Genomic DNA, 27,945 nt, shown 5'->3' with positions numbered 1-27,945 from the left:
TACTTTCGATCTCACGTTCCACCTGGCTAGCATCATAAAAATAACAGGTGGTCCAGTCTCAGATCCACCGCAGATTGGCGCGTAACTATCGCCACCCCCTCGTGAGTAGCTCCGCCCTTCGGCTGCGAGAGGTAAGCGGTGGGCGAGGCGGCTGCTTGGTGGATAGACGCGCGCTGAGCTCGTACACCGGACCCCTCTCGCTGTCACGCCGCAGGTAGGACGGACTACCGCCGATACTTTTAGACTCTTGTGGGCTGCGAAAATGTCACGTGTTCATTTCTTGACATTTATTCTCGATTAAGCCTTGTGTTGGTTTCTTTTTAATATTTGGATTAAACGAATGGACTGTTGCACTGGGTTTTGCACGTCGCCCTCGCACACATTCCATTCTGTTAGTAGCTGTATTAACCCTGAAATCTGATGTTTATGGTTTCGCCGTGAACATGACCCGGCGTGTTTATTCTACTACTATTACTTAAACGCGACCTCAAGTATCCTTTATTTTACTTTCCTCCCGATCTCCCACACCTTCCTACCCCCTTCTTACCCACCTGCGCTTATTTGATCAATTAATCATTTATCAATCAATCTTTATCATAAAGCAGATTTGCATTTTGGATAAGCGGCGCAAGAATTTGACATGTAGAGACCACTGGCGCTGCGCTGTTGACAAGAGTGACAAGCGAACAAACAGGAAATCCATGCCAGTACTTCTGTGTTTGCACTGAACCATTTCATGTTTGCCACTGTTATAAAGTAAATATTTGGTGAATATTTTGCACCGTAATGACTTCGTCTACCCGATACGACGTTGTTGCTGCATTAGGTTGTTTTTTTTTTTTAATTTTATTCTTACTTCTTATTTAAATATTTATTTTTGCAGAACAGAAACCGAAAGATCACTGTTTACATTTCAACGTAGGTGTCCTAAACCATTCAAGTAATAGTGCAATAAAAATGTCAGAATCAAATACTTAATTTTCAGCATCATGCGATTAGTCCAAGTCAAGTGGTTATTACAGAACAGGTTTGGAACAACAATTCAATGCCTTTATAAGAAAGAAATCTCCAATAAAATCAAGAATGCTGCCAGTAAGAAACATTTAACTAAAGTAGAGAATATTAGTGTGGAATCTTAAAAATTAACCCAGATCATCATGTCATGTAAAGTGGATCGATCCATGCTAACTTTCACCCCTATAAAACCTTTACTAGCATCCACGTAATGCTTTAACTAACCAGACAAGTGTAAAAAGAAGTGAACTACTGATATACTGTTAATCTTGAAAACATTCTTTGGTAACAAGTCGCGGCGCCTACACGATGTGCAGCTAAGTGGCTTGCTAGTCAACCTCACTGATTGGAAGTGACACGTTTAATGTGATTTTTATTTTTTCATGTAACTTCTGGTGTAAACTCTTCTCTATTCAAACTCCCGTTAATGACACATTATTTTTGGAGCTGTTGTTGTTGTTTTTTAAACAACACCAAAGAAGAAAACAGCCAAGTGCACTTGGTTAATCCTTTGACACTGGCTGAATTGAGATCTTGTGAGCAAACGTGAGGTTGTTGTGGTATGATGAGATAATGAATGAATAACAGTTGGCAAATAGCAAAAGAAAAAGCACACCACACACCTCTGGCTCTATTATCGTGACCAGCATAAATCATGTGCAGTATGTGGCGTAACACTCCTGTGGATGCGGGTGAGAGCCGATGTTGGTAATTTAGCAGATGAATGCAGGCCAGTGGATCTGAGAGCGAGGGCTGCGCCGCAGTGGTAGTGGTCACAGCCGTCTTAAATCGTGGCTAAAGCGGTTCCTTCCATTCCTTTCAAATATCACGCACTATTGCACACTAGAATCTTGACAATGGTGGTAGCGTATCTGTACAATATAGTGGACACTCTGAGACCACCCCCAACCCTCGTTCGTTCGTGTGCCCATAGCTGTACATCCCAATGAGCTGACTAAAAATTAAAATATATTGATTCAGATTGTTTGATGCCTGCTGTTCACATATTTATGAATGTTCTAGCTCCCCAAATAAATGTACACGCACACACACATACACACTATAGTGTTTGTGTGTGGATGTATGCCTTTAAGGGGGTTGGCCTAGTGAGTGACATCATGAAGATGGAGTCAGTCTGGTTGACAGTTTGCCTTGTGGTCGGTTCGCTGTTAACATCTCCATGCTTTCATGCTCCTTGCGAGTGTTTTCATTTTCACATTTGTCTTTGACTGTCCCATTCAATAAATGGATGAATGTGCATTGGTGACTGTGCTTTTCCTTTTGTTCTTCACTTTCCTTGAGGGGCGGCGAATCTGAACCTCACACTTAAAAGAAAATTTGGCTAGCCAAAAAGCTGACCAAGTAGTTTGTAACACGCAAAATCAGAAAGCTGCGATTGTACTGTGATTTTTGTTGCGTAAACTTGTATGTACATGCAGATTATTGCGCAGTCGTGTGAAACATTCCTGTTATCCGGCTAAATGTTGGACTGTTTTTCAACACTGTCTGATAACTTCAACATGGCTTTTGATGTATTTTCCATTATACATACAGTATGGAACATTTGAGCCGAGATGTCAAAACATGTCGAGATGTAATGAAGGGTGTGAACTCACAGAGACGCTGAATGAGGATGTTAACCTCTTGGAAATTTTAAAACAGCTATTTAACTTCCAGTAAAGTGTATCTTCCAAGAAGCAACTCATTAGAACTAAGGTATGCTTGAAACTTGGCAGCAGACTCCCTTGCAGTTTGGTGATGTGCCATAATAGTTTGTCGAGATATTCAGGTGCGCCTGGATCAACATTTGTACTTGGTTAAAGAGACATCCGCGCAAGTTGGCTTTTTAATATTTGCTTTGTATATTTGTGACGTAAAGTGCGTAATTATGTCCACGGTCAAACAGGGCATGCGTCATAGTGTTCTTGTTATTGTCTATGTGTGTTTGTCTCTTCTGTCCATGCTCATCACAGGAATGGGAAACCAGTGAGTACAGTGACTCTCTTTGTCCACCCGCAACAAGGCTGTGTGTTGCATGTTGTGTATGTTGGACTTGCTATTGTGGATCTTCTGACCTCAAGTTTTCCCTGATTGCAAGCAACGTGACTCCACCCACGGCCCAAAGGTCATGTTACCACAGGACGTGATTAATTCTCTTATGGTGCCCGCATGTGTCTCTCCTCTTCTTTCCTGCATTTTGAAACATATTCCATTTTCGGTTTGCTCTAGGTATTGATTGGAGTCTGCTGTCTACTCTTATCCAACAGCGCTTTTTATAACTTTTTTTTAAGATACCATTGAAATAGAGTTCAACAGATTTCAAAATAAAAGTTAAAAATGTGACAGTTCCATTTCAGAAAAAGTCCTCTGTTGGATGCCGGTTCCTCTTTTTCTGGGTTTCCTGTCTCGCAACTGTCAGTGGATTCTAAGAACTTACACACGAAAAAGTGAACCAACTTGCTTTTTTTTTTTTCTAACGCAGTGGCATCGGGAAAAGCAGAAGTAGAGTGATGACATCATCAGATGATGTGACTGTAAAGTCTTGTCTGACATTGCAGAATTTTTTTTTTCAAGCACTTTGCCCCCAACCGGCGCAAAGCCCTTTGGGATGGAAAAACAAACAAATTAAAACAGGGCTAAACAATCAGTGTGTGATATATATTACTTTGGAACTGCATTTGTAGTCATATCTCTAGAACGAGTTGCCAATGAAAAGATACAAATAAATAAATAGAAAGAAAGAACAATCTGTGCTTCATCCGCACGAACAAACAAATGGCACACCTTGCTTAAGGACACCACAGCCGTGAGTTTGAGGGACATTGTACACATTCACATGTTACATACTCTACTTTGACTGCTTCCCCTTTTGTCGTTAGGGCAAAAATTTCAGATTTTCACATGGCATATTTCATTGGAGAAACTTCCTTGCACTTGTTTCCTTGTCCAGTTATCTTAAATGCTTATCAAACCTGGATTTCTCTGTTGAGAAGCAAAACATTGCAACTCCTGTCACGACATGAAAAATGGGTGTGTATGCTTACAAAATATCCTGTGTGTGAATGAATATTGTTTCAATACTTCCGACAGACCTTCCTGGTCACAAATAACAATTACCGATTGCGACATTGTTGTCTCAGGTGACTTATCGAAAATTCATAATGTGTCAAGAAAACACTCGTGTGGTTGTATAGAACCGAGCATCCTGCATCCGTCCAAAAAAATGACCAAATGATTTGCATCTCAGCTGCCACCTGCTGTGAGAGACTAAAGCAATTTGGACTCTCAAATACCATTGCTGCTCCGTTTAGGATTCTATGGCGACACATAAAAAGCTCCTGGCAAAGGCGGCAAAGAGGGCCACCCGATGTGTGCGTGACAGACACGTGAAGTATATGCTATGGAAACCTGCGCTAGAATGTATCCAACTCATGTCCACTGCCAGATAATAGAACGTAGCTTTGCCTTAATCACCGCTCATATTCACACAATTCCACCGGTATAGAAAAGTGACTCTGAGGTAATTGGAGGTGATTTACGAGGCTATTTCACTGCAACAAGCACAATGTTACATCATCTTATATGGCCTGACAGGGAAGTGCTTGCTGGCAGTAGGAACAGAGGCAGCGTGAGGCACGCTGATATGAACTGGGCTATTTTAGTCTGCCAGGTCTTGAGTTCGAGATACTTTGTGGGTTTAGATGATGATGATGTCTCTGGCAGCTTGGTGCTCTGTGATTACACTCGCTCAAATAGTATGATGGGCACAGACATCCGAATCCAATAAAATCCCAAACAAATCATTAGCCGTTTACACGTTAACCTTGAAAAAAGTGATCTGAAGTTTGCTTATTAACCCAGTGTAGGACTGCGCCCCCATCCCCGCCTTGTATGCTATAATTTCCAATATGGCAATAATAACATGTCTGAATAAAGATAAGAAGACCACCATCATCTTTTTGTTTTTAAGACCATGAATGCCGACTTCTTGATTTTCAGTGAACATAGTTGATCCTGGGGCAGCACGGTTAGAAAGTGCGCCTGCCTCACAGTGCAGAGGTGCAGGGTTCAATTCTGGCCCCAGCCTTCCTGTGAGGAGTTTGCACATTTCCCCTTGCCCGCGTGGGTTTTCTCCGGGTACACCGGTTTCCTCCCACGTTCCAAAAACATGCATGGCAGGCTGATTGATCACTCAAAATTGTCCCTAGTTGTGAGCGCGGATGGTTGTTTGTCTATGTGTGCCCTTCGATTGGATGGCGACCAGTTCAGGGTGTACCCCGAAGACAGCTGGGATAGGCTCCTTGCGAGGATAAGCGGATAAGAAAATAGATGGATGGATAGTTAATTCTTTAGGTGCTCACTGAGCTGAAGTCTCCTAAGATATGATGAAGACGTGCAAGATTTGAAGTGAGAGTTGTCTTGATGCAGAGCAACCATAAACCCCCCCAGGGTTCAATGCCTCTTTCAAGCTTTGCAACCGCTGGGATGTTTCCACTTTGGATGTTCTGCTGTACAACATTATAGACTTCATTATTCCACTGCAGGAACTGTGCCCTCCGATATATGCTAACTGGGCTAATACAAACCCAGGACAACAAGCCACAAAAATCAAACTATTGGCAAAACAACAGCAGAATGCCTCTTGAGCCATGGAACATGGAACATGTTTCTATCCGGAGGCAAATTGGAAAGAGAAATTTCTAGATCGGATATCTGTGATGCCTCTCATCCATTGCAATTATTGGTTCTAAAATGTCGTCTGATTTCAGTTCGGAATTATTGCTCACACATCTGCAGATTTAGCCATCACCATCATCATTGGTAGTCTCCTTGGTTACCTTGTTCACTGCATAACTTGCGCCGCAGCTGCTGCTGCAGATATGCATTCAGTGGCAAGTCGGCTATGTAACGTTGATGTGGCTACAGGTAACATCAACGCATCTATTTCATGGGACTGATGATGTCACATGAATAAAAGAAGATGACCTCATGTGTGAACCTGAGTCACAGTCACAATCGAATACCTCCATGGTTGCTTCACAATCTCAAAAAACTACTTGGAAGTTTTTTGGAAATCCAGGACTGTATTTTCACTTGTGATATGTTAACAGTTTGGAGAAGAATGATCATTTTTCCCCCCTGTTCCTCTTGTTCGTCGACAGTATCGTTTCTGACCGAAACAACAAGAAGATGCCGCTGGGTGACGACTGCCATAGCTGGAAGAAGAAAACATCGGATGTGAAGGAACATTATGACTTCAAAGATATCCTTGGAACGTAAGTGTGGCTTTGTGGGGCGTGGTGGGGGGTTCTTCTTCTTAGCTTAAATATTTCATTTTTAGAGTTTATACTGTAATATTGATAGTGTTCCACGTCAGACAGAGTATGTTTGCCATCTCAATGTTTCTATATGTTGAGATTGGTAGAATTCACATGGTCTCTTCTGCCTGCTCATAGATCATGTCACTGTCTGTCTCAATCTGGACTGAATCAAATTCAAAACTTTTTTCATATCTCAGGGAAATTTAAAATATTCTACTCTCATCTAGCCACGCATGACATTTTTTTTTCGAAACTTTCTCTAAAGATTAAATAGTCACATTAAAATTGGCATCAATAGAACTTTTTAATGCAATGCTGTTGTCCTCCAAATTATTTTACACCAAATAGTTTGGTTTTGTTAGCTTTGCAGCAAATTCACATCTCGGCAGTCGTTAAAAAGAAAGCGCACTAAATCAAACTTGTGATGTACAGTTTATGACACCGCGTGATGACACAATGTCAACAAACCCTCCACAAAGAATTAGAGGCTGTCGCTCTGCTGTCGGCCTGTAAATAATTGGAGATGGAACTTGAGAAAGCCTCTTAAGGAAATGCAGTTACTTTAAAGAGACTGAGAGTTCTGAGAGAGCCATGACAGCTCTGCTCCCTGGAGCTGAGTCGACACATCGGTTACAACACAAAAACGATACACTTCACATGGATGACGGTTATGGTTGGGCTGCTGCATTGAATTCCCATAGATTGTTCAGCTGTACAAAAGAGTGCAGACGACTGAATGCTTTCTAACAAACCGGAGCTCTGCAGAAAATTCTGAACTCTCTGAACTGTCAAGAATCGTAGAACACCGGCGAAAACAACGGGAAAGATCTTGAGTTGTGAGCTGTGGCAAAACGTGATACCAGCCAAATTCAGCAGTTTCGAGATGACACTTATTGATGATGTCATCGTACCTGCCTCAAGGTGAAAATGGCTCCGAGCTCTTTTGATGAGTTGAGTTGACTCTCGGGGTCAGCCATAAGTGTGTCCCGCTAATGAAAGTCACACATCCTCCCTGCTTTTCCTGATGCTTGGGAATTCCCGTCGGGATTGCTAGTCGCATGCATACTTGCGGTTCAGCAGCTAACGGTTGCGACTGGCTCGGTAGCGCGGCTAAACACCGTCACTAATCCTCACCTCCGCGGCGGTGAAATAAACTCCGCTTTTAAGAAGTATCGTTATCACTAAAGAAGGATGAGCGGTAGTTATTGTGACACACTGAGCCAGAGTGAACAGGTTAATGACAGAGAAGCTATGATCATCGTTACTGTATCGCAAAATGTCGATTCACGAAACAACCGATCAGTGTTTAGCTGTCACAGTATACTTTAAACATAAGTCTGGATGGAACCATTTTACAGCGGAGAGTGATCAACTATGAACCGAAAATTAGCAGCCGGTTTAACAAATATCAAGAGAGAAAATGATCCAACATTTAAACACACTCATGAAATACAGAAGCCTTATCAGATAAACAAATATTTTAATAGCATGTTAAATATTTATATCAGCAGTCCTATAAATGATTATTTGCACTATTTTAGACCATAGTGTGCTGAGTTTTAATTTTGAGATTTATACATATGTATTTTATTTATTTGAAGTATGACATTTTTTTGTTTGTTTTATTTATCAATTTGGCTTTGCTAAGGGATTGCCATATCGCTTTGCCCTACTACAGTACATGTATAAAAATGAAAAACAATTTCATTTGTCACCATCTGCCTTCATGGCCGGTAGGGCGAGACATGAGGTGAAGGTAAGGCCACTTCATGTATGTTGGGACATTGATCTTCATGATTTTCGAATCAGTCTCATTTGAGCACTTAGCTGTGCATGACATCATTTGCCACAGACATTGAAAGGTTAAATACTGCAGTATGGGAGGAGCATTTGGTCATGGATTACTGCTGGGAGATAAGTGTGTGTGTGTGTGTGTGTGTGTGTGTGTGTGAGGGCGTGTGCGTGCACACGCACACACGTGCCTTATTTGCCTAGTTTGCTTTTCTTGGGGCATGACAGTCTCTATTAAACCTCTTAGCTTCAGAGGACATTGTGTGCCTGTGCCATGGTGAGCATGTGCTTGTTGTTTGGAGTGGATGCTGGGATCATCTACTGCATGAGATTTGGAGACTCTGAACTCATCATCTGCGTCTCAGAGGCCAAGCTAATAACGTAGTGTAGAATCCGTGTGAGGAATAGACCTACATAGCTGTACAGGACAAATTTTCAAAGCTCGCACATGTTGTAATTTGAGCCGGTTCAGCTATGGTGAAGAATTTTACAACACTGTGTTATTTGGTTCTGTTTTATGAGCTCCTCCTGAGTATATCTCGGTTTGTGTTTGCAAATGATCCTGGTTTCTGTCTGTTAGAGATTCTCACCCAGACAGTTGAACAGAGACTCGACCAAGTAACAGATTGTCTTTAACTGCCAGGCAGGAGGTACGATTCTTTGAAGCCGCACTAGCTCGAGATCGCTTCTCAAAACTGAAAACCTGAACCCTCGCAGCTCCTGCTGTCCTTTATTTGACAGGATATGCAAATTACAAGTGACATATCAGAACCCCCTCACCCCGCCCCCATTTAAATGTCGCACCTCTCAGTCTTACACTGACGCACTGGCCCAGCAACAAAGTCGAGTTAGAACTCATACTGTATTTGAAACTAAATTTTTTTTTCCTCATGCTTGCTGATTGTCACATGCCAGGATGTTTATTCAAGATATTTGCTTGAGGTTATTACCCACACCCACATCCCTGTTCCAAAAGGATTATCTTGTGTGTGCTGTAGCTGATACAACTGAAATTCGGTCTCGTTTGAGTGATGCAAATATAAAGCATGGGAAACTCAAATGATTGATTGTGGAAGTTTTTTTTAATGTCTGAAGTTAAGCAGTGAAATTGGTCATCTGAGTGGTCGGAATAGGCAGGCACCAGTATGTCATATACAAAATAACAATTATGGACCACAGCACTGTAGTAGGTCCTCAAAGTGTACATTTACTACACCACATAGACTCCAGCAAGCCAGTTCTGCTCCTGCTATATGGATCATATGCCTCTACTGCGCTGAATTTAAAAGGAATGAGAGGAGCCACTTCCATTGTCCCAGTTTGGGTTCTGGTCTCTCGACTGTGTTCACACCCACAACGGCGCAATCACCTGTTTCTGATTGCGCGCATCGACAAAAATACCAAAAGAAAGAAAACTACACCCATGCGTAGAGTTAAGCCGTGCTTTGTGCTAGAGTTGCACTGAGCACGAAAATAGTTCCCATATACTCTCCTTAAAAATGCAAACGTGTTGGACCATTCATCAAAAAATTGTCTCATTGTCATCACACGGCTCTCCACCTGTACCAGCTCGGTTCGAGGAGCATGTTTATGGGCAGATTCCTGGCTCCTCGCATTCAGCGTTGTGCCACCTTCATTTGCTATTGCCGGATTGTTGTCTTGGTAACAACTGGAGACACTTTCCAGAATGGACTCAGTCACTATGGAAACAAAGTTTTTTGATTTGCTATTAATAATCCGCCGCATGCCCAACTGCACGTGTGTGTTAGGAGAGAAGGAATAGATGGCGCGCTTGTGGTTTTATAAGCATATTGCAAGGACTCGCGTCTGTTTTTAGAACAATCATCTTGCTGTGATAAAAGCACGTGAACACGAGCACTAAGTTAATTACACACATCTCAGAGCGCCGAAGATTGTATATTCTATTGCGTGTCTCTGGCGAAGCATAGCCCTTCAGAAAATAGAGCGCGAACATCTCATCTCAGCTTTATTTCGAACAATAATCAAATTAAATGAAACTTTCAATGCAATGAGCCAATCTGCACTGAAATGTTCTTAACTTCTGTCTTGGTTTTTCATGCCGTTGTTGTCTATTCTAAATAATATTTGACAAAACATTTGTCTTTCAGGTCTTTCAGCAGCATTTGTGGAATTTCTGTTGTGACTCCCAAGTTGAGGCGGCATGGTTTTGTAATCAAAACAGATGGGGATTAATAATGCACATATAGAGCACTTACACTGCAATCAAGTCAAATCCTCTTTGGCCTTCTCGGTTTTCTCTCTGCTATTATTTATGTTAATCTTTTCCGGTCTATTTCGCTCCTGTTTTCGGGTGTCTGTGACCTCGGACCGTTTTCTGGTTTGACACCTCGTGTGCTGATGAGGATGCATCCTTGAGTGTCCTAGCATGGTTCACAGGGGTGAAACATCTCTGATATTAGATCAAGTCATTGATCCACGTATGGTTAATTGGTTCAGGCTGATGTAATGCACACTGGCTCAAGTAATAGTCAGGTAATTTTGAAAACACAATCTCGCATGAATCTGACAAAAAGATTTGGATCAAAGTACAAAAGGCACACAGTCGACAATGTAGTCATACAGGTTATTTAGGAGAGGAACTTTTGCTTCCCTCTGGTGTTTTTCTCATGGCATCATTCCAAATATGATTCCATATTGTACATGTTGTTTAGTTTGCCTTGACATAATTTGCCAATTCTGGAAGATTCAAAACAATGTATTTGATTAGCGTCTGTGCAGCTGCATGTTTAATCCAAAACATACAGTACATTCAAAATGCATTTCTGATCTTCTGTTCATTTTTTAAAAACCTGCTTTTCTTGTTTGTGTGCAACATTTCTGCTAGCTGAAGTTCGAAAGCTGCAATAAGTACTACCTTTATTCCCACTGGCTTTAAGGCTTTCTCTACCCGACTGCACAAACAGGCCGTGTTGACATTTTAAACGTGCACGTTCTAATTTCGAGAAGATGCGCTTAGGTTTTTTTGCCATTCGCTGGATGACAGCAACTTCATTCAGCCCAGAATACTCTGCAAAGCGCATGGGGATAGAGCATTGGGGGCCCACAGGATGGGAGGAAGTGAAGGGGAAAATTTGGAGAGAGTGATGTAATCGCCTAAAATCATTAGCCATGATGGATCGGCCCCTGACATTCTGTGGTACTCTGGTAGGATGGGAGACGGTGGCCTCGGTTGTTGGCTTTGAGTGATGTGTGCGTACGTGAATGCGCGTGTGTGGGTGTGTATCGGTGTATGAGTTTATGCATGTGATTGCACGCACCACTCTCTGTGTGCATTTAATGCAAACTATTATTTTGAGTTTTGCACAAACAAATATCAAATATCTTTGGAATCTATTATCCAATCGATGATTTGATTAATTTTTACTCATAAACCGCAATGCTAATCTGCTTATTTTGAACCCGAGACATTTTTTGGGGGTGGGGTTCTCACAGTTTTGCCCTCTGAAAAAAAAAAGTTTACAGAGTTTGACACCAGTGAAAATTGTTCAAAAGTGGCATGCATGAAATGGATTTAGGATGTACCATTTAAAAATAGCGTTCTCATTTATCAATTATTATTTAATTGCTTAAATGGTGGTTTTATTGTTTTAAAGCAGCGGTTAACCAAATTAATGCTTTCACGGAAGCGACTCCCTTTGACCTTCTGGGTTTCCCCTGAATGTTTACGAGAATGTGACGTGGAACGTGCCAACGGGACGATCTGTGCTCCACTTGCTCCCTCTCAGCTATTACACTGATTTCAACAACAATTCAGCACTTTGAGAGCACTCAGCCTGTGAGTACAATGTTCGATAACTCAGTCTGCTTTGTGTTTGTGTGTGGCTGTGTGAAAATCGTACTAAAGATGCTGCGGGAGAAGAATGGATTTTATGATCCCAACTCGTACAATTTTAGAGAAATTAACACTTTTTTCCCCCTGGATTTAACAGTACATCCATCCATCCATTTTGTAATCCGCTTATCATCCCAGCTGACTTCGGGCAGTAGGTGGGGTACACCCTGAACTGATGGCCAGCCAATCGCAAGGCACACATAGGCAAACAACCATGCGTGCTCACAATCACACCTCGGGAAAATTTAGAGTGTTCCATTAACCTGCCATGCATGTTTTTGGAATGTGGGAGGAAACTGGGATACCCGGAGAAAACCCAGGCATGCAAGGGGAGAACATGCAAACTCCACACAGGAAGGCTGGAGCCTTTCACGCCAAATACAAGTATAGAAACTGCAAATGATAGATCCCACTGAAAGAAACCTCAATCTATTACTTAATTTATCCCATCACTTTACCTCCGAAACATCTCTCCCTCGGAACTCTTTTACAAACAAAATAGTTTTCCATGAAGAGATGTCTGGAGTACCTTCCATGTTGGTCATGAATAAACCAATGTACAAACATTCTGATGATGAACATGTACGCTATGCCGTTAAACTTCTTCAGAAACACTCGAGCAGCAATAGTTGCTTTTCTAATGTCAAAGGAACGCCAACCTTTAACAGCCTCTATGAAAAGTGCCGTTAGATCGTCTTTTTATGGGTATTGCCAAATTGAATTGAACCCGTCTTTAATTTAAGAACGCGTTACGATTTTGTCTAATCCTATTTAAATACACCAACTACCGCCTCTTCAAATATAAATTAATGTAACATTAGCAGTGGCGGCAATTAGTTTCTTTCACAACGACTGGAATCACCATGCTACTTGATGCGTCCCCAAGTGTTAATGAGCTAAATTTGCCTGATAGCAATCATTTTCCAGATTTCCAGGAAATCTGTAATTTTGACGATCCACCCACTGTCAATCGGATTACATGACGCTGTGCGATTGTTAAATTGAGGTGTAAACGCAGGCGTGGAAGGAGCTGAGAAAATTGTCTTGAAGATTTGTTTTGTTATGTTTGTGAGTGTTTGTTGAGCGTGAGGTCTATTTTTGTTACCTTTTATTATTCATTGTTTGTGTGGGATATCTGAATCAAATGAATTCACAGTGGTCGTTAACAAGGTAGTTGTGACTAAAAAGGAACAGCAGACACCTTTATGGAGCAGATGAGTCTCTCAGCATGAGAGCTGTCCCCGTTCATCTATTTTTCATCTCTCTCCCACTCTCTCTGTCTCTCTATCCAATGTTAAATGCGATATTTCTTCTTTCTTATATCAGCAATCCATTATTGGCCCACTGACGTCCCAGATAAACACCTGACCTCACTCCAAAACTAGAATATCTATTTTTCTCTGCCTTACTTTGACTTCACTGTCCTTTTTATAGCATCTAAATTGCAGGATGATGTTGCTTGGACCTTCCCCCATTAAAAGAGTATGAGGCATAAACAGTGTCATGGACTTCAAAGCACAGGACAATATGTTATCCCACAACTCAGCCAAAGCAATGAATAAAGCTTGTGGCTGTCATTGTCCGCTCATCTCTTCTCGCGATGCTCACACTCAAGCATCGATAAGTCTATTGGTTATCATCCAAAAAAGTAAACACAAGTTGAAAGCGTTTCCCATCTGGCCCCAAACCAGAAAATCCATGCCTGCTTTCGGCACCCACAGTCCTTCAGCCATGCCCTGACCTAATTCGTACAGAAGCCTGTATCTCAGCACAGTGCAGCTCAACATGGCCGTGCCGCCAGTCCCTGGAAAACACACAAGCACACACACACACACACACTAACATAGACACATACTTATGCACCTCCATCTGCTCCCAGCAAAATATCCCTGAAACATTTTTAAGTATACACTTGAATGGTTGACATCTTCTCATAGTCTGCCTCTCCCTATCAATATTATTTATATCCCTTCTTTCCTACATTACAAGCTCTCTGCATATTAGCGAACAGACTTAATGATTCTTCGTGTACTTTAATCTTAAGTACTAGACATCCCAATGGAAGCCTGTTTGTTTTCCACCTTAATTACACTAGAGCAGGGGTCACCAAACTTTTTGAGAGTGAGAGCTACTTCATGTGTCCTGATTGTGTGAAGGGCTACTAAATTGATACACGTCTAAAATAACATTTGTACAAATTACATTTAATAATATTAGAACATTAGCTAGCTAGATGTATACTGTAGCTAGCTAGTTAGATAGCTAAATAGGTAGCTATAGAATCTATAATACTGCCCATGTTTGCATTTTTAAATCATAATTTCTACGAGCAAATCACAATCCTAGCACTGGCGGGCTACTGGTGTGGTCCTCACGGGCTACCTGGTGCTCGCGGGCACCACGTTGGAGACCCCTGCACTAGAGTATCGTAATGTTTGTTCCCTCGTAAGCTCACTTCTGTAAATGGACCTTGGAAGTGCATCAAATACTATGTTGCACAGAATTTTACATTTAGCAGAGTACAGAATCCTAACTGTCATACAAACAGAAAAAAAGAGTAATTTAATCACTGCAACAATTCAATTTACTTGCGTATCATTTGAGCCTGTCATGGCGATAGTGCAGATGAAAATTACTGGCAGACCAGTCTTTTCCCCATTAAAGCTACTTTATGTTCTTTTAGCAATGATGATGACTCATTGGCAACTTAAGCCAAATTGTATTTATACACGAGGATATTTGAATGTACCATTTTTGTCTGTTTTAATCAAACACATTACTTTGCCTAAACAGGCCGTTTAGCCTAATGCTAGCAAACAATGCAAAACACCAAAGAAAGTCTCAAGAATAGCACCAGTGTCACTGTGTTACAACCTGGCGCATATTTGAAAACAAACAGTAGGTCATATCACTCGCATCAGGCCGACCTATCCAACATGCGACAGTGTGTCCGTGTGTGGATCCCCAGACTAAATATTGTGTGCCGCTGTATTTAGTAAACGGGTAACACTTCCTGAAGTGTCTCTGTTGTGTGGACCCAGATAATGGCACAACACCAAGCGAGGCAGTGACATATTGGACAAGACGACGTCCTAACGCCTGCTAGCTAGCTGGTAGCTAGCGCCCTTCCCACGACTACCCCGTGGGCATTTTCAAGTCACTGTAGGCTTGAAGCAGATATATAATCACTTGGGTCAAATAGACATAGGAGAGGGATTGAGTATACAATCGGTATGTGTTGACATATGCTATACGTACGAACATATTTGACTGACAGTTTATAATTTATCGAGAACATGAAGTATGACATTAAGTTACCCTGAGTTGTCTCAACATTACATGCAAAAAATATTTTCACTGTACATGGCCTTTCAGACAAAAAAAAAAGTCCAGAATAACTACATTAAAACGTGAGTTTGATGTCCTCGTCTCCAGTGACTCTTTTGCAATGTGAAAAATGAGGTCACACACGTCTGATGTGTGTCACGCCGGCTATTATCACTGTCAAACCAGATTTACACCCTTATAATATGCAATGATATTTACAAATGTGCTCGCAGCAAGAATGACTCATGCAGTTAGATGTATTACTCCAGATGTCTGCATGTAAATTGTTAGTTATTTACAGATGGAGCGACATGTTTGTGATAGAAGAGGTGGGAAGTGTGATTAATGTCTGTCACCACAGCTTGCCATCCCCTTGTTTGGAATCAGCAAATGACAGCTCATTTTTGTCAACAATCTAATTCATTTTTCCTCCAATTTTTTGGGGAGTGCTTATCCTCATGAGATGAGAAGCTTATCTCGGCTGACTTTTCTGGCAAGATGTGAGGCATACCTCGGACCATTCCCGGCTATGCAAGGAGGCGCGGGTAGAACATGCTAACTTCTCATGCACCACATTTGTTGTTGTTTTCATGTGATTTTTGCGATGCAAATGCAATTGAACTTTTAAATCAAGATCATGTATTGTTCTGCTGATACTTAAATGAGATCTCTGAGTAGAGAGTGATTTTGAGCAGCCCACAGAGCAAAGATGGTCTTTTTGTTTCACGGCCAGTATCCCAGTTGGAATTTTCTCTCAGTTTTGATTGGACCAGATGGTCCTGCGCTGTCTCTCTGACCTTTCCGCAGTCAACACTTTTGTCGACTGTGTGCGTTAGCTTCTTGACCAACTTCTCAATGGCACAGATGGTACATTTGCTTTGTGATTTGGTTTTGTCATGACACCACACCTAGCACGCAAATCTCTCTGTTTAATCTCCACATTTAAAAAACTTAATTTGGCGTTTGACACGGCATGGAACAGATGGTTAAAAAAAAAAAGAGGGATGAGGTTTCAAAAACAAAGAACTGAACTGTATTTAAAAAAAAGAGTAATTTTTAGCTCCAACAGGATCGTGCTTAAAATATACTATTTGGTTAAAATGCTTACCGGTAAATGATTTGAATGCTTAACTGTGGCTTGTATGAGTCTTGATCATACTGACTTAATCAGGAGCATTTTTTTTATTTTCCCATTGTGATGGGACTGTCACCACATCAGTAAGCTCATCAGACCTCTGAATATTATTTGTTTACTCTTACTAGCTGCTTTTATGACTTGATTTACTTAATATGTGATCGCTGTGGGATCACAAACTCATTCCTTGTGAGCATTGGCTCTTTCATCAAATGGACTCTGTGGTAACCGTAAGGATGTTATGTTAGCCAAAATGCTGCAAAAAAAAAATTCGGGACATGCGACACCATGAAAAATGTGAATTTGTCTTTGAAACTAAAAATAATCTATGTTTGGTGAGGACGCCATTCATTTTTTTCTCTTAATCATCACACTAGTGTTAACCGCTGTAAGTTATTAGGTCAACAAAACTGCCTTAGCGTTAATAACAAATGACGTTGTGTATAATGATGCTTAAGTCTTCTTGTCTCGCAATCTTCAGTTAGTTGAGGCTCTTCCCCAAAAGCCAAAGAAAAAACTAAATAGTTACAGATGTTGTCCTTTTGTCAGAGATCTTGCAGTTCTTGCAGCTTGCTTCGGGCCCATCTCCAAACTATGGCTCTGGCGCCATTTGTGGCCGGCCATTCATTTTTCATCGGCCCATTGCATATACCAAAAATGAAATTTGACACGGCCATGTACTTGAAAACACCTAATAATGCAACCCGGACACCTCGTCAGTTATGTTTCCAGGGTAATAGGGTGTTTCGAGTCTTACGTTAGACACCCTCTCCCGGACCATTACTACTCATAAATTGGTACTGTAGAAACAAGTAATGCACATCCACAGCATTGTGCTGTTGGGCAAACTATGCATGAAGGGTATTTGCGCTTATATTAGCGCACCATATGATGGATGTTAAATACTTGCAACATTTTCGTAGAAGCAAGAAAGCTAATCACAGTGTTCCGAAATGGCTCCATTGTTTGTGCGAAACACTTGGCCACAGCTCTCTGCTCTGTCAGAAGGCGTATGGTGAACATCAACTCAATCCTCCAGATGCTGCGGAGGAATGAGCAACTCTCCAAACCGCTGGATTTGTGCCAAAATGAACGACCTTTCTGTAGCCCTTTGACTTTAGTTGATGTGACCATGGGGCCTGTGGTGATTGTTGTTGTGGTCAGAAAATGGCCGCAGACTTCTGTCAGCAAGCGGAGTCCGTAAATCTTACTTTGTGGTTTTCATTGGCGATGGGAAACGTGAAGTTTGTGTGATGGTATTATCCAGGGAACCTAAAGAAATGCAATCATTCTGAAAAAGACTGCTTGCTCAATTTCCATGAAATACAATATCTGTCTTTTAGTCTGAAGCTCGGAACTGTGCCACAAACGCCACCAGGGCTGTGTGCCCCTGGATTTCGGTGGGTCATGGGAAAACGGCGTTTGTTTCCGTTGCTTTCCTCAGGAAGCGAACATGTACAGAAAGAATGTGTCGTGGCTACTATGCAGCAGAGAGAGGAAACAAATCCGGTGGGTGCACTTCAACATGTCATTGTAGGGCAACATTTCTGCAGTGTTATCTGTCCAACTTCAATCTGTGCAGTTTTTCGTCGTGCTACATTGATAGATATTCTGTGTCTGTTCATGATGAATGGTCTCGGGGCAATTTTCTGGACTTGCGACTGACAGGGGCCATAGAAAATAGCATTTTAAATTTGTGGCATTGAAATGGTGGGGCTCAAGTATTTTTTTAACAGGCCCCAAAATCCCTGATATCAACCGTGAGTGTACCAGTTTGTCAATTTCACTTATGTACTCAGAGGAGGACTTGTGATTTGACACTTACGCAATCAGTCAGCCGTACTGTATATTCAGTACGTCGTTCATCTAATAATTTAATCATCGACGTGCTTTGGGGTGTTTCAGGGGAGCCTTCTCTGAGGTGGTCTTGGCAGAGGAGAAAAGGACCCAAAGGTTGGTGGCCATCAAATGCATCCCTAAGAAGGCGTTAGAAGGCAAGGAGAACAGCATCGAGAATGAAATCGCAGTGCTGCACAAGTAAGTGGGCTTCAATAATTTGGGTTTGATAAGCTCTTTACATTCAATTCCCATGGCAGGTCCCACACTCGAAGTTCAATGTGGTGTAAGACTAACACAAAGGCACAAAGGTCTATTTGAGCTATTTTACTTGAGTGTTTGAAACATACTTTCTTGCGAATGTAGAAAGAATTACAGACCGCTGTGAAAATGGCATTTCTGCATTTGTTCCCAAGTTATTTTTAGAGCTGTTGTTGCCTGGGTTACAGCAGACATACAACTCAAGGAGTCAAAGTACAGATGGCTGAGGGGATACAGGTGGGGGTTAGAAAGTGATTCTGTTACAATTTGGACCAAATGGAGCAAATCGATGTAAAGAAGTTTGCCCCATGAAACTCCATGTATACACATTCACTGATTTGATTACTCCACCCCCCAACCCCTCCAAACTCATCAAGTGGGGAAATAATACATCTTTTGAAACCTAAATATGCATTTCACAAAAGCAGCTTCCAATGAGTCGAGGTCATTTAAAAATATGACAATAAATGAAGTCTTTACCAAAAATCACAGTTTCGTTCTACATACTAAAACAAATGGGGGTTCAATTTGTGTAATGTGGGTGAAGCCACGGCACTACTCTTCTCTAATTTGCTGACTTGAACTCTCTGATGGCCCGCGAGAGCCACGGGTGTTGGCAGGGGTCAGCAGATGACTCACCAGCCTTTCGTGCTCCCCCTTTCCTCCAGTCACCGTGACCAGTGTCAGCCTCACCGACGCCACATCTCTCGCCCACACAAACACATAAAACAGCCGCACACAAACACGGCGTGTTTAAATGTCTATGTGGGTGTGGATGTACACGATGGAGCTTGCACGCACCCGCTTGCACGTGTCCAAGCGCTAGGCGCCTTTAATCCGACATCTATCCTTCCGAGGGTCCATCAATCTTTCTGCGCTCAGCTAAGCAGATGAATGAAGCCGCATTGTTCGAGTCAGCGCTGTAATCCGCCACGAGTTTAGAGTGGCGCATAGCTCTGGTACAGCTGTGTCCTTCACGTCAATCGGGCACTCACAGTTTAAAGATATCATTAAAAAAAAGAATTTGATCACATTAATGATACACACCGGGTTTGACCAATAAATGGGGTTGTGGGATTTGGCTTTGTCACTGGCTTGCGTGACAGTTGTTTAATGCATTTCATTTATATATAAATTGAGAAAATAGTGAATTATTGTTTTATTAATCAAAATAATGTTATTTTGAGAGTTTATAGGAATTCTATTTAACATACACATTTTGACTCCTTTGGCCCATTACAAAAAAAAAAATCAGGTGTCGCTCTTCAGCACAATATTTTGCTTTTTTTTGTTGTTGTTTGTTTTATAATTAACTTTGACTCTTTCCTTTCAGGATAAAACATGCCAACATTGTGACTCTGGAAGAAATATTTGAGAGTAAATCACACCTGTACCTTGTCATGCAGCTGTGAGTATTCACATACGTGTGAGTTTGGGGCCCGCGGCTTGTGCCATCTCTCACACACTGCTTGTCACATGCCATTAATTACACGCTGTAGTGCACTCCCTTGCTTGCACGTAAACAGACACACGCAGGCACACATCGCACGACGCTTACTTGCAGACACTGTTGGGGAGTTTTGCCTTCCCATCTACAGTCCGTCAGCCTGTCGCCCGCCTGAGTGACGGAAATGTCAGGGAGAAAAGATGGATTAAGATCAGGAATTGTATTCTATTAGCCTCCAGAAACTGCACGCAATTTATGCGAGAAGTCAAAATCACAGGTGTCAATCATGATAAAGGCAGAAATGGAGGGTGAGGAGATACATTTCTTTTTTCACTTGAGGTCATTTTACTCCCTTGTAAGATAATATCTGTGAGGCCTCATAACAATTTAAGCATGACCTGATTGCACAGTGACAAATCTAACTATGTTAACTGAATAGAGCCAATTAACACTATTAACGCTTTTATTAACCGTTTCAGGGACAGCGGTTACGACAGTGGGCAGCTTACCACGCTATCGGGTTACAGGGTGCATGAAAGGGTGAAAGTGTGGCTAGGAGTGTAACAACAACAGAAGTTGTAGTTATGATCTGAAGAAACCAGTCGTTTTATGTGCTTGAAAGTTGTTTTACTCCAGCAGCACCAAGAACGTGTTACAGGCTTACTCGTGTAGTATATCAATCATAGAGCTCCCGCGACACCTTGTGGACGGGCGGTATAACAACAGGTTGGAATGGCTGTGTAACAGGGACATTATCAAACAATAATAAACAGATCTACAGATGTGTAAGCTGTTCTTCAGAAAAGTGTTCACATATTGAACGTTTGGGTACTTCGTAGGACGTTTGGAGATGCTAGTGAATAGCTTTAAGGAGCTACTACTCTGCAAGCAAAACCGTGTCTCCATCTAGTGGCCATTTTGTAGTAGCGACATATTCTTTTTTTTTAACCTTTCAAATGTATTATTTTAATCAGTGGCAAATATAGATTGATAGGTAGGTAGGTAGGTAGGTAGGTAGGTAGGTAGGTAGGTAGGTAAGTAGGTACAGACATACATACATACCCACATATAAAGTGTCTTTCTAAGAAGATGTTACCACATCGTTGTGGCATCCAAAAATGTGGGTTTGTTTCTTTGGTCCATTCAGGGTGTCTGGTGGGGAATTGTTTGACCGCATCATAGAGAAGGGCTTCTACACAGAGAAAGATGCTAGTAAACTCATTCAGCAGATTCTGGATGCTGTCAAATACCTCCATGACATGGGAATCGTGCATCGAGACCTCAAGGTTTGTCTTTTTTTCTTTTTTTTTTTTTTTTTATTGTTTAACGTGGAACTGAAAAGTGTGTCCTTGAATTGATTGCAGCATGAAAATACATGGTTTTTTTGGGGGGGTTCTTTTTAATTGTCATCCTGGATTTTACATCTGTCCTCGACTGGGATTTCAAATCATGCATTGTGGCCAGCGAGCTGAGTTTTCTATTAATGTATTCAGGACAAGAGTGACTCAATGAATTGTTCTACGTGTCTGCTTTGCATCACAGCCAGAGAATCTGCTTTACTACAGCATGGAGGAAGACTCCAAAATCATGATCAGCGACTTCGGGCTGTCTAAAATTGAAGGCTCTGGCAGTGTGATGTCCACAGCCTGCGGAACTCCCGGATATGTCGGTAAACAAGTTGCCCACATTCTGAAATAGCAAGATACAAAAATGCTTTTTTATTCTAAACGTCGTTCATGATTTATTAAAACACCCGCACCTAGGCAGAGTAACACATTGTATTAAAAAAAAAAGGCAAATTACGAACGAAATGCATACACTCATACAAACTGTACTGTATGTAACTTTTTAACAATATTACATGCCATGACAGTGTAGAAATAAATTCAATGCCGTATAGTAAAATTAAATAAAACAATAACCTGCCCTTTGCTGACACATAAGGAAAGCAAACACAGATGGGCTGAAGGTGCTTCAACTTGGATCAACTTGTACTGTCATACAAGTTTAAAAGTAAGCTAACCATTCAAAATGAAGAATATTTTTTCAAAAATATGATTATCTATGGTGACCTCATGTCTCACCTTTGTTATTATTGATGACGGTTTATTTTTGCTTGAACCATATTGTACTGATCAACCAGGACAGAAACGTTTGTACTACTTCAATCACTATATGCTCCATATATGGTTCTATGGTAACACAGAAAGTGGGAAAAAAATGTGATTCGTCATAATAATTAATCATCTTCATTGCAGCGCCTGAGGTTCTGGCCCAGAAGCCTTACAGTAAAGCAGTCGACTGCTGGTCCATTGGAGTCATCGCCTACATTCTGTGAGTACGCAGCCATCTATTAGCCGTTTTTTTGTTGTTTTTTGGAACCAGTTGTGTCTTTACGCCCCAGCTGTTCATTTATTGTGCATGTTAAATCGCTCCATGTACAGCACTTTGTATGCAGTGATGGATGTTTGAACATGCTCTATAAATACTGTTGACTTGACTTGACTTATCAACTCTCAGGTTGTGTGGTTACCCACCATTTTACGACGAGAACGACTCCAAACTCTTTGAGCAGATCCTGAAGGCAGAATACGAATTTGATTCGCCCTACTGGGACGACATCTCAGATTCGGGTAATTTACGACTGCATTTAAAAAAAAATGTTTTGATTTGAGGAGGAAGCTGCTACACAGCATCTGATAGCAGTCCTCAGATACCTGAGCGAATATCCCCACCAGAAACTGTCAACAGCATTGGTGTGGTGGCATCAGAGAAATCCTGAAGTGTAAAGTCTTTTGTTTTTATCTTGACAGCTAAAGACTTCATAGTCCACTTGATGGAGAAAGAGCCCAATATACGTTACACCTGTGAGCAGGCCCTGCAGCACCCATGGTACTTGTTGTAACCTCATCTTCCTATTACTTTAGCATTAAGACATTGTATATGTATTTCAAATGTATCCTTCATAATGTGAGGAACTTCAGATTTTGCCTGGTGAGTTACAGAAATTCAGATAGGGTGAGGTGTTTCTTCGAGGCCGTGCAGGGGACTGTATTTGTATCAACACAGTAGAGTGTTAGGATTGTTACCAGTTCATTACAATCACGCGCATGTCAAGTGAATCTGGAGCTTAAAAGAAAAGAAAACTGATGAGCAAAGAAGTGTCTCGAACCGAGGTATGCTGGATAAAATTAGTAAACCTATAAACATTGACACAGACACACAACATTTTGGAGATTGTTTCTATGCAGCAGGAGGTGCTGCTGGTTTGACTTGCAAACAGAATTCAACTTGGCTCTTTATGTCTTCAGGCGTGCAATGGGAAATTATCCAGTTTTCACTTAAGTAGCCCCCGAAAATTATTTATTTACGGCATGAAATGCGTTCTTTGGTTGTCTATCGATGCCACCAACGGATAGTGACAGGCAGGGCACTGAAATACTCTTCCGCAAGATGACAGAAGGTCCAATGAACCTGTTTATGTCCTTGTTAGCATTCATAGAACAGATTGATAGCGATAGTGCTCGACTAATCCGGCCTAGATTTTATGATGAATAAGTACATTTGTGAGTAATTTCTGAGTCTAGTTTAGAATTGATGAGAATTAATAAACAAGTCATTATTCGGATATACCGTAGTCGATGGATGGATGGATGGATGGATGGATGGATGGATGGATGGATAAATTGATACTGTATTCATCCTGTGAGGGAAATTGGATTATTAGCTAGGGCTTTGGTGCCAGCTTGTGGTGTCTTTGGACATTACAGAAAGAGCACAAAAATATGTGCCTGTATACTACAATAAGTGAACCTTTCAATAAATAGTTGAGAATAGGTTCAACAGAAAAAAAAGTGAAATAATGAATGGTGAATTATGAATGGGAAGTGTTCCAAAGTCTGTGATTAGACACACACGCACAGACATGCGCGCACGCACTGATATATCTCTTCATTTCAGGATTGCAGGAGACACTGCGCTCGACAAGAACATCCATGAGTCTGTCAGTGCACAGATCAAGAAAAACTTTGCCAAAAGTAAATGGAAGGTAAGACATTTTCTCTATCTCTTTATAATCATCATTGATTGTATGTCTTTATACTGTATGTGTCACGCAAAAATTCCAGCAGTCGAATTCCAAAGGTCTTGCCCGTTGATTGGAGGAGGTCATAGCAAACGCTTTACTCTGGTGTCCTGAAGCGGTTGTCCATTGAGTCTGAATAGCAGCTCATACACAGGAGCCAGCCTGAAAGTGGCTCTTCTGTTCATGTCTCTCCTCAGCAAGCATTCAACGCTACAGCGGTGGTCCGCCACATGAGGCGTCTTCAGCTGGGCACCAACAATGAAGGACCCAACCAAGCAACCCTGACGAGCCCGTGCCGGGCTCACCTGCTGATCCCAGGAGAGGACCCTCAACATGAAGGTGTCTGGTTTACACCCTCTTTGTCCTCTCTATCTTTTTCTGTTACACAGATGTGCCTTAGACTGCCCACAATAAAAGGCCACTTTTTAGTTTTTAAAAATAGTATGTCGCCCTAAAAAATGTATGGAGAACATTTAAACCCCTTAAAAGCAACGGCCCTCAACCTTTTTTGCCCCGTGGACCGGTTTAATGTCAGACAATATTTTCAGGGACCGTCCTTCATTACAAGAAAATAATATGATATGAGCTGCATGAAAGCTGTGGTATTTTCTAAACATAATAATAAACACGAATCATGACCCCGAAGAACGCCCTATCTGGCCGCAACACTCTCACGTCGCTATTGTAACATTTAAATGCAAATAAAAAGTGCAAGAAAAATACGACTAACCATCGCAGCATATTATGCAAAGTGGGCTTGGTGCGTGGGAATCTCCCATTGAGATAAATCCTTATTTTAAGTAGGACTCCTGATACAGTCTATTAAATGTAGCTTCTTTTTTCTTCAAAGTCGTAGGCTCCTCTTCTGTCTCCTGGCTGGGCCTTTTCCCCTTCCCAAAGACGTTTGGGGTTTTTTTGCTCATTTTGCTAGCTCCTGGGGTTGATTTTAGCAGTAACCTATCACGTGACCAGGAAGCGCGCATTGACTTGCATCAAAAGTGGCATACTGTAGACGGATATAACAGAGAATCCGGTAATTTTTCAAAATAAATCATTTTCAGATTCAGAAACGAATAAAACGGAAAGAATCTAACTTTCGCGGACCGGGTCGTTTGGTGCCGGACCGTGTTGGGGACCATTGCCTTAAAGTAATGTTTCATCATTGATTTTTGATGTACTGTACCAGTATAATTACACTTTTTTCCTCATTATTATCAATCCAGTACTTTTTGAGCTGCTGTTTATGTGGTTCTACCGCCTTATTAATTGATTTACCAAGAGCAAGTGTTTTTATTTTACTTGATGTCTATTTTCTTTTAGAGTCTTGTGGGGAGGCAGGGTGCTCCCAGGCACTGGATGGGGACGGCATGGACCCTCTGTCCAGCTGTACCTACCGCTGCCACCCGACCAGCCGGGTGTGATCCGTGTGGTGCCTCACTGCCTCGTCTACCCCAGTGATTTTTTTTTTTGCCATTTTAAACCCCCTCGGTGAAACCAGAGGCTGTGACTCCCTCACGCCCCTTCATGTCTGGTTCGGAATGAGGTATCGTTTTGACCTCTCGCCTGCAGGGGGAGCAAGTCTGTCCAGTCTGGGAAGCAAGGAGATTCAGATTCAGAAAATGGGGTGATTGATTATTATGATGACTAGTTGTCAGACTGGACGGGTAGTTTGGGCTACGAGAATTCAAAGTAAAGAGAGGAGGACTGTTTCTTTCCAATGCAGGACAGAGCCGAGACTATTATTTGGACGCAGCCTCCGTTTGCTGTTGTTGCAATTTGTTTTGTGTTATTTGTGCATGATCTGAAGAGAGAACCCCTGAGCATGTTTTAACTTTAAAATATGCCCTCTTTTTGTTGTTTGCGGAGGATGGGTTGACATTGACAAAAGCCTTTCCGATATCTTTTTGAAATCTTTTGAATGTAACAGAGTCCAATTTACCGGTAATAGTACTGCAGAGTGAACACAGATCTGTCTGCTTTGAGACACTCTGTGACCTTTATGCAAAACTCCATCCGTCCCTATGTAGCCTTTTATGAGATTTTTATGTATAAATGTGCGCGTGCGTGCGTGTAAATGTGGTGTTTCCATGCAACTGTGGCAAAGGCTTCCTTCCCCTTTGGCTTCTTTCAAGCTCTTGAACCAGGTGAGCACAGGGAACTTTGTCTATGGTGCCTTTAGGGTTTACAGTGTGAACGATTTATTTTGGGCGGGAGCTTCTCAAGTGTGTCTATCTGCACAGTCTTCATGTGTTACATTTTTGATTATTTTCTATATTCGCTACAACTACGCCAGTTTGACCGTTTTTTATTTAAAATCCAGGTGAATTGTAATCAGACAGTTAAAGTTACGCGAGCCTGAAGATAGAAGTATGGGTGCAAAAGAATACATATACTGTATGCATCTAGCAATGTGTACTGTCAACATACGTCATCTTTTTTTGCCCCTCGTTCTTTATTTGGAGCCTTTTAAAAAAAACAACTTCTCGTACATTGAAGAATGTCAATATGCGTCATTATTTTTTATTTCCTCACCACTCTCTGGTGTTGTCGTGAATCCTGTAATGTGAGTGGCTAGGTATTGAATGCGCTCCTTATGAGGAGTTTTAATGCACATTATTCTTCGAGATGTTTAAATGCGCCAAAAATATCCGCCTGATGTGGCAGCGTGCAAATCCGTTGTGAGTAGTCACCGTGAGGTCAGCGCTGGAGGGAACTAGTGAGAAACCGTGCCGAAAAACTTAATGATGTTGCTTCAAATGAAAATGCTATCGCTTTATTCAGCATTTCTGTCAAGTAAGGTAACGTGGCCGTGTTTTTGGACAGTGAACTGTAAAATGTCGACTGTATTTTACAGCGTTTCCAAAAGTGAACTTCGCTTATGTATTCTGAAATTGACTTGATTGACAAAGGGGAAATATAACATGGAATTCTTTTTTTTTCAAAGCGCTCTGATGTTCTGAGCTCTTGTTGTCATGCCAGTGTTGTGTTGTGCAGGATGATGTCACGTTATTGTTCTTCAGACCAAAAGCTAGTCGAGACTCAATCAACAGCAGCGTGCTGTCTCACTTTTGGTTGAGTCTGTTTCAAGCAGAATTCTTAACAGTCAATTAATCCACTGATTATCCCAAATGCACCCCACCCCCACCCTCAAAAAAAATATTTTATGACCATATAGTGTCCCTTGTTTGTAAATTGAGCCAAAACTCCCCGCCAAAAGAAAGAAAATCGAACATTCCCGGTCAATGAAGCAAATGATAATGACATGCATAACTATGTAGCCATTCCCTCACCACTGAACTTGCTGTGGTAGGATATTTTCTTTTTTTCTCTTTTTTTTTTAATACAACAGGGTTGAACATACACACTATTATTGCAAATGTTACTGCTTTCAATTCCAGCATTAGAAATGCTCTTCATGGGGATAAATGGAAATATTAGTGTGAAGGTGATCTCCTTTCTCCTGATTTACTCTTTTTGCTTATCCAGATGGATTTGTCATCCATAGGAGTGTTTTTACCCTGAATGTGTTTTTTTTTTAAACAGTATTTTAAACTGTACACAAAGATGCAATGCATCACGGGCTGTGGAAAAGTGGCTGTAAATGAAACACACATTAAACTCCTTGTCTATGCAGTAGTCATCTGTCCTCTGCACCAACTTTGATTCAGTCAGAACGCATGCTGTTGCAATGCAACCGCAACACAATAGAAATCATTTCATTTGGGAGACAAGCTCTCTCGCCATCAGAAGTCGGGTCGCTGGACGTCTGCGAGCGGAACGGGAAGAGAGCTGTGAGAGTGAAGGTCCTCACAGAGAGTCTAAACGATGCGGTTAAAGCGGGACCACGAGGGGCCC

General features: G+C 41.5%; 1 protein-coding gene across 3 annotated transcripts; it reads left to right on the top strand.

Annotated features, from left to right (window-relative positions):
• The first annotated feature begins 61 nt into the window (after positions 1–61).
• On the top strand, positions 62–27,231 carry camk1b (calcium/calmodulin-dependent protein kinase Ib). Of its 3 annotated transcripts, none has more exons than XM_052076247.1 (13): positions 110–214; positions 2,988–3,000; positions 6,177–6,290; positions 18,368–18,499; positions 19,893–19,967; positions 21,154–21,292; positions 21,549–21,675; positions 22,265–22,340; positions 22,527–22,639; positions 22,820–22,898; positions 23,967–24,054; positions 24,288–24,429; positions 25,411–27,231. In XM_052076247.1, exons 2-13 carry the CDS (start codon positions 2,990–2,992, stop codon positions 25,509–25,511), a joined length of 1,197 nt encoding a protein of 398 aa, XP_051932207.1. In that variant the 5' UTR covers positions 110–214; positions 2,988–2,989; the 3' UTR covers positions 25,512–27,231. The 3 variants fall into 3 exon arrangements, with proteins under 3 accessions (XP_051932208.1, XP_051932207.1, XP_051932206.1); XM_052076246.1 differs by lacking the exon at positions 110–214 and adding an exon at positions 3,113–3,139; XM_052076248.1 differs by lacking the exon at positions 2,988–3,000 and having other exon boundaries at positions 62–214.
• Positions 27,232–27,945: the final 714 nt, after the last annotated feature.

Source organism: Hippocampus zosterae, chromosome 9 (assembly GCF_025434085.1).
Source record: "Hippocampus zosterae strain Florida chromosome 9, ASM2543408v3, whole genome shotgun sequence".
Lineage (NCBI taxonomy): Eukaryota > Metazoa > Chordata > Actinopteri > Syngnathiformes > Syngnathidae > Hippocampus > Hippocampus zosterae.
This window is presented reverse-complemented; position numbering and strand designations above follow the sequence as displayed.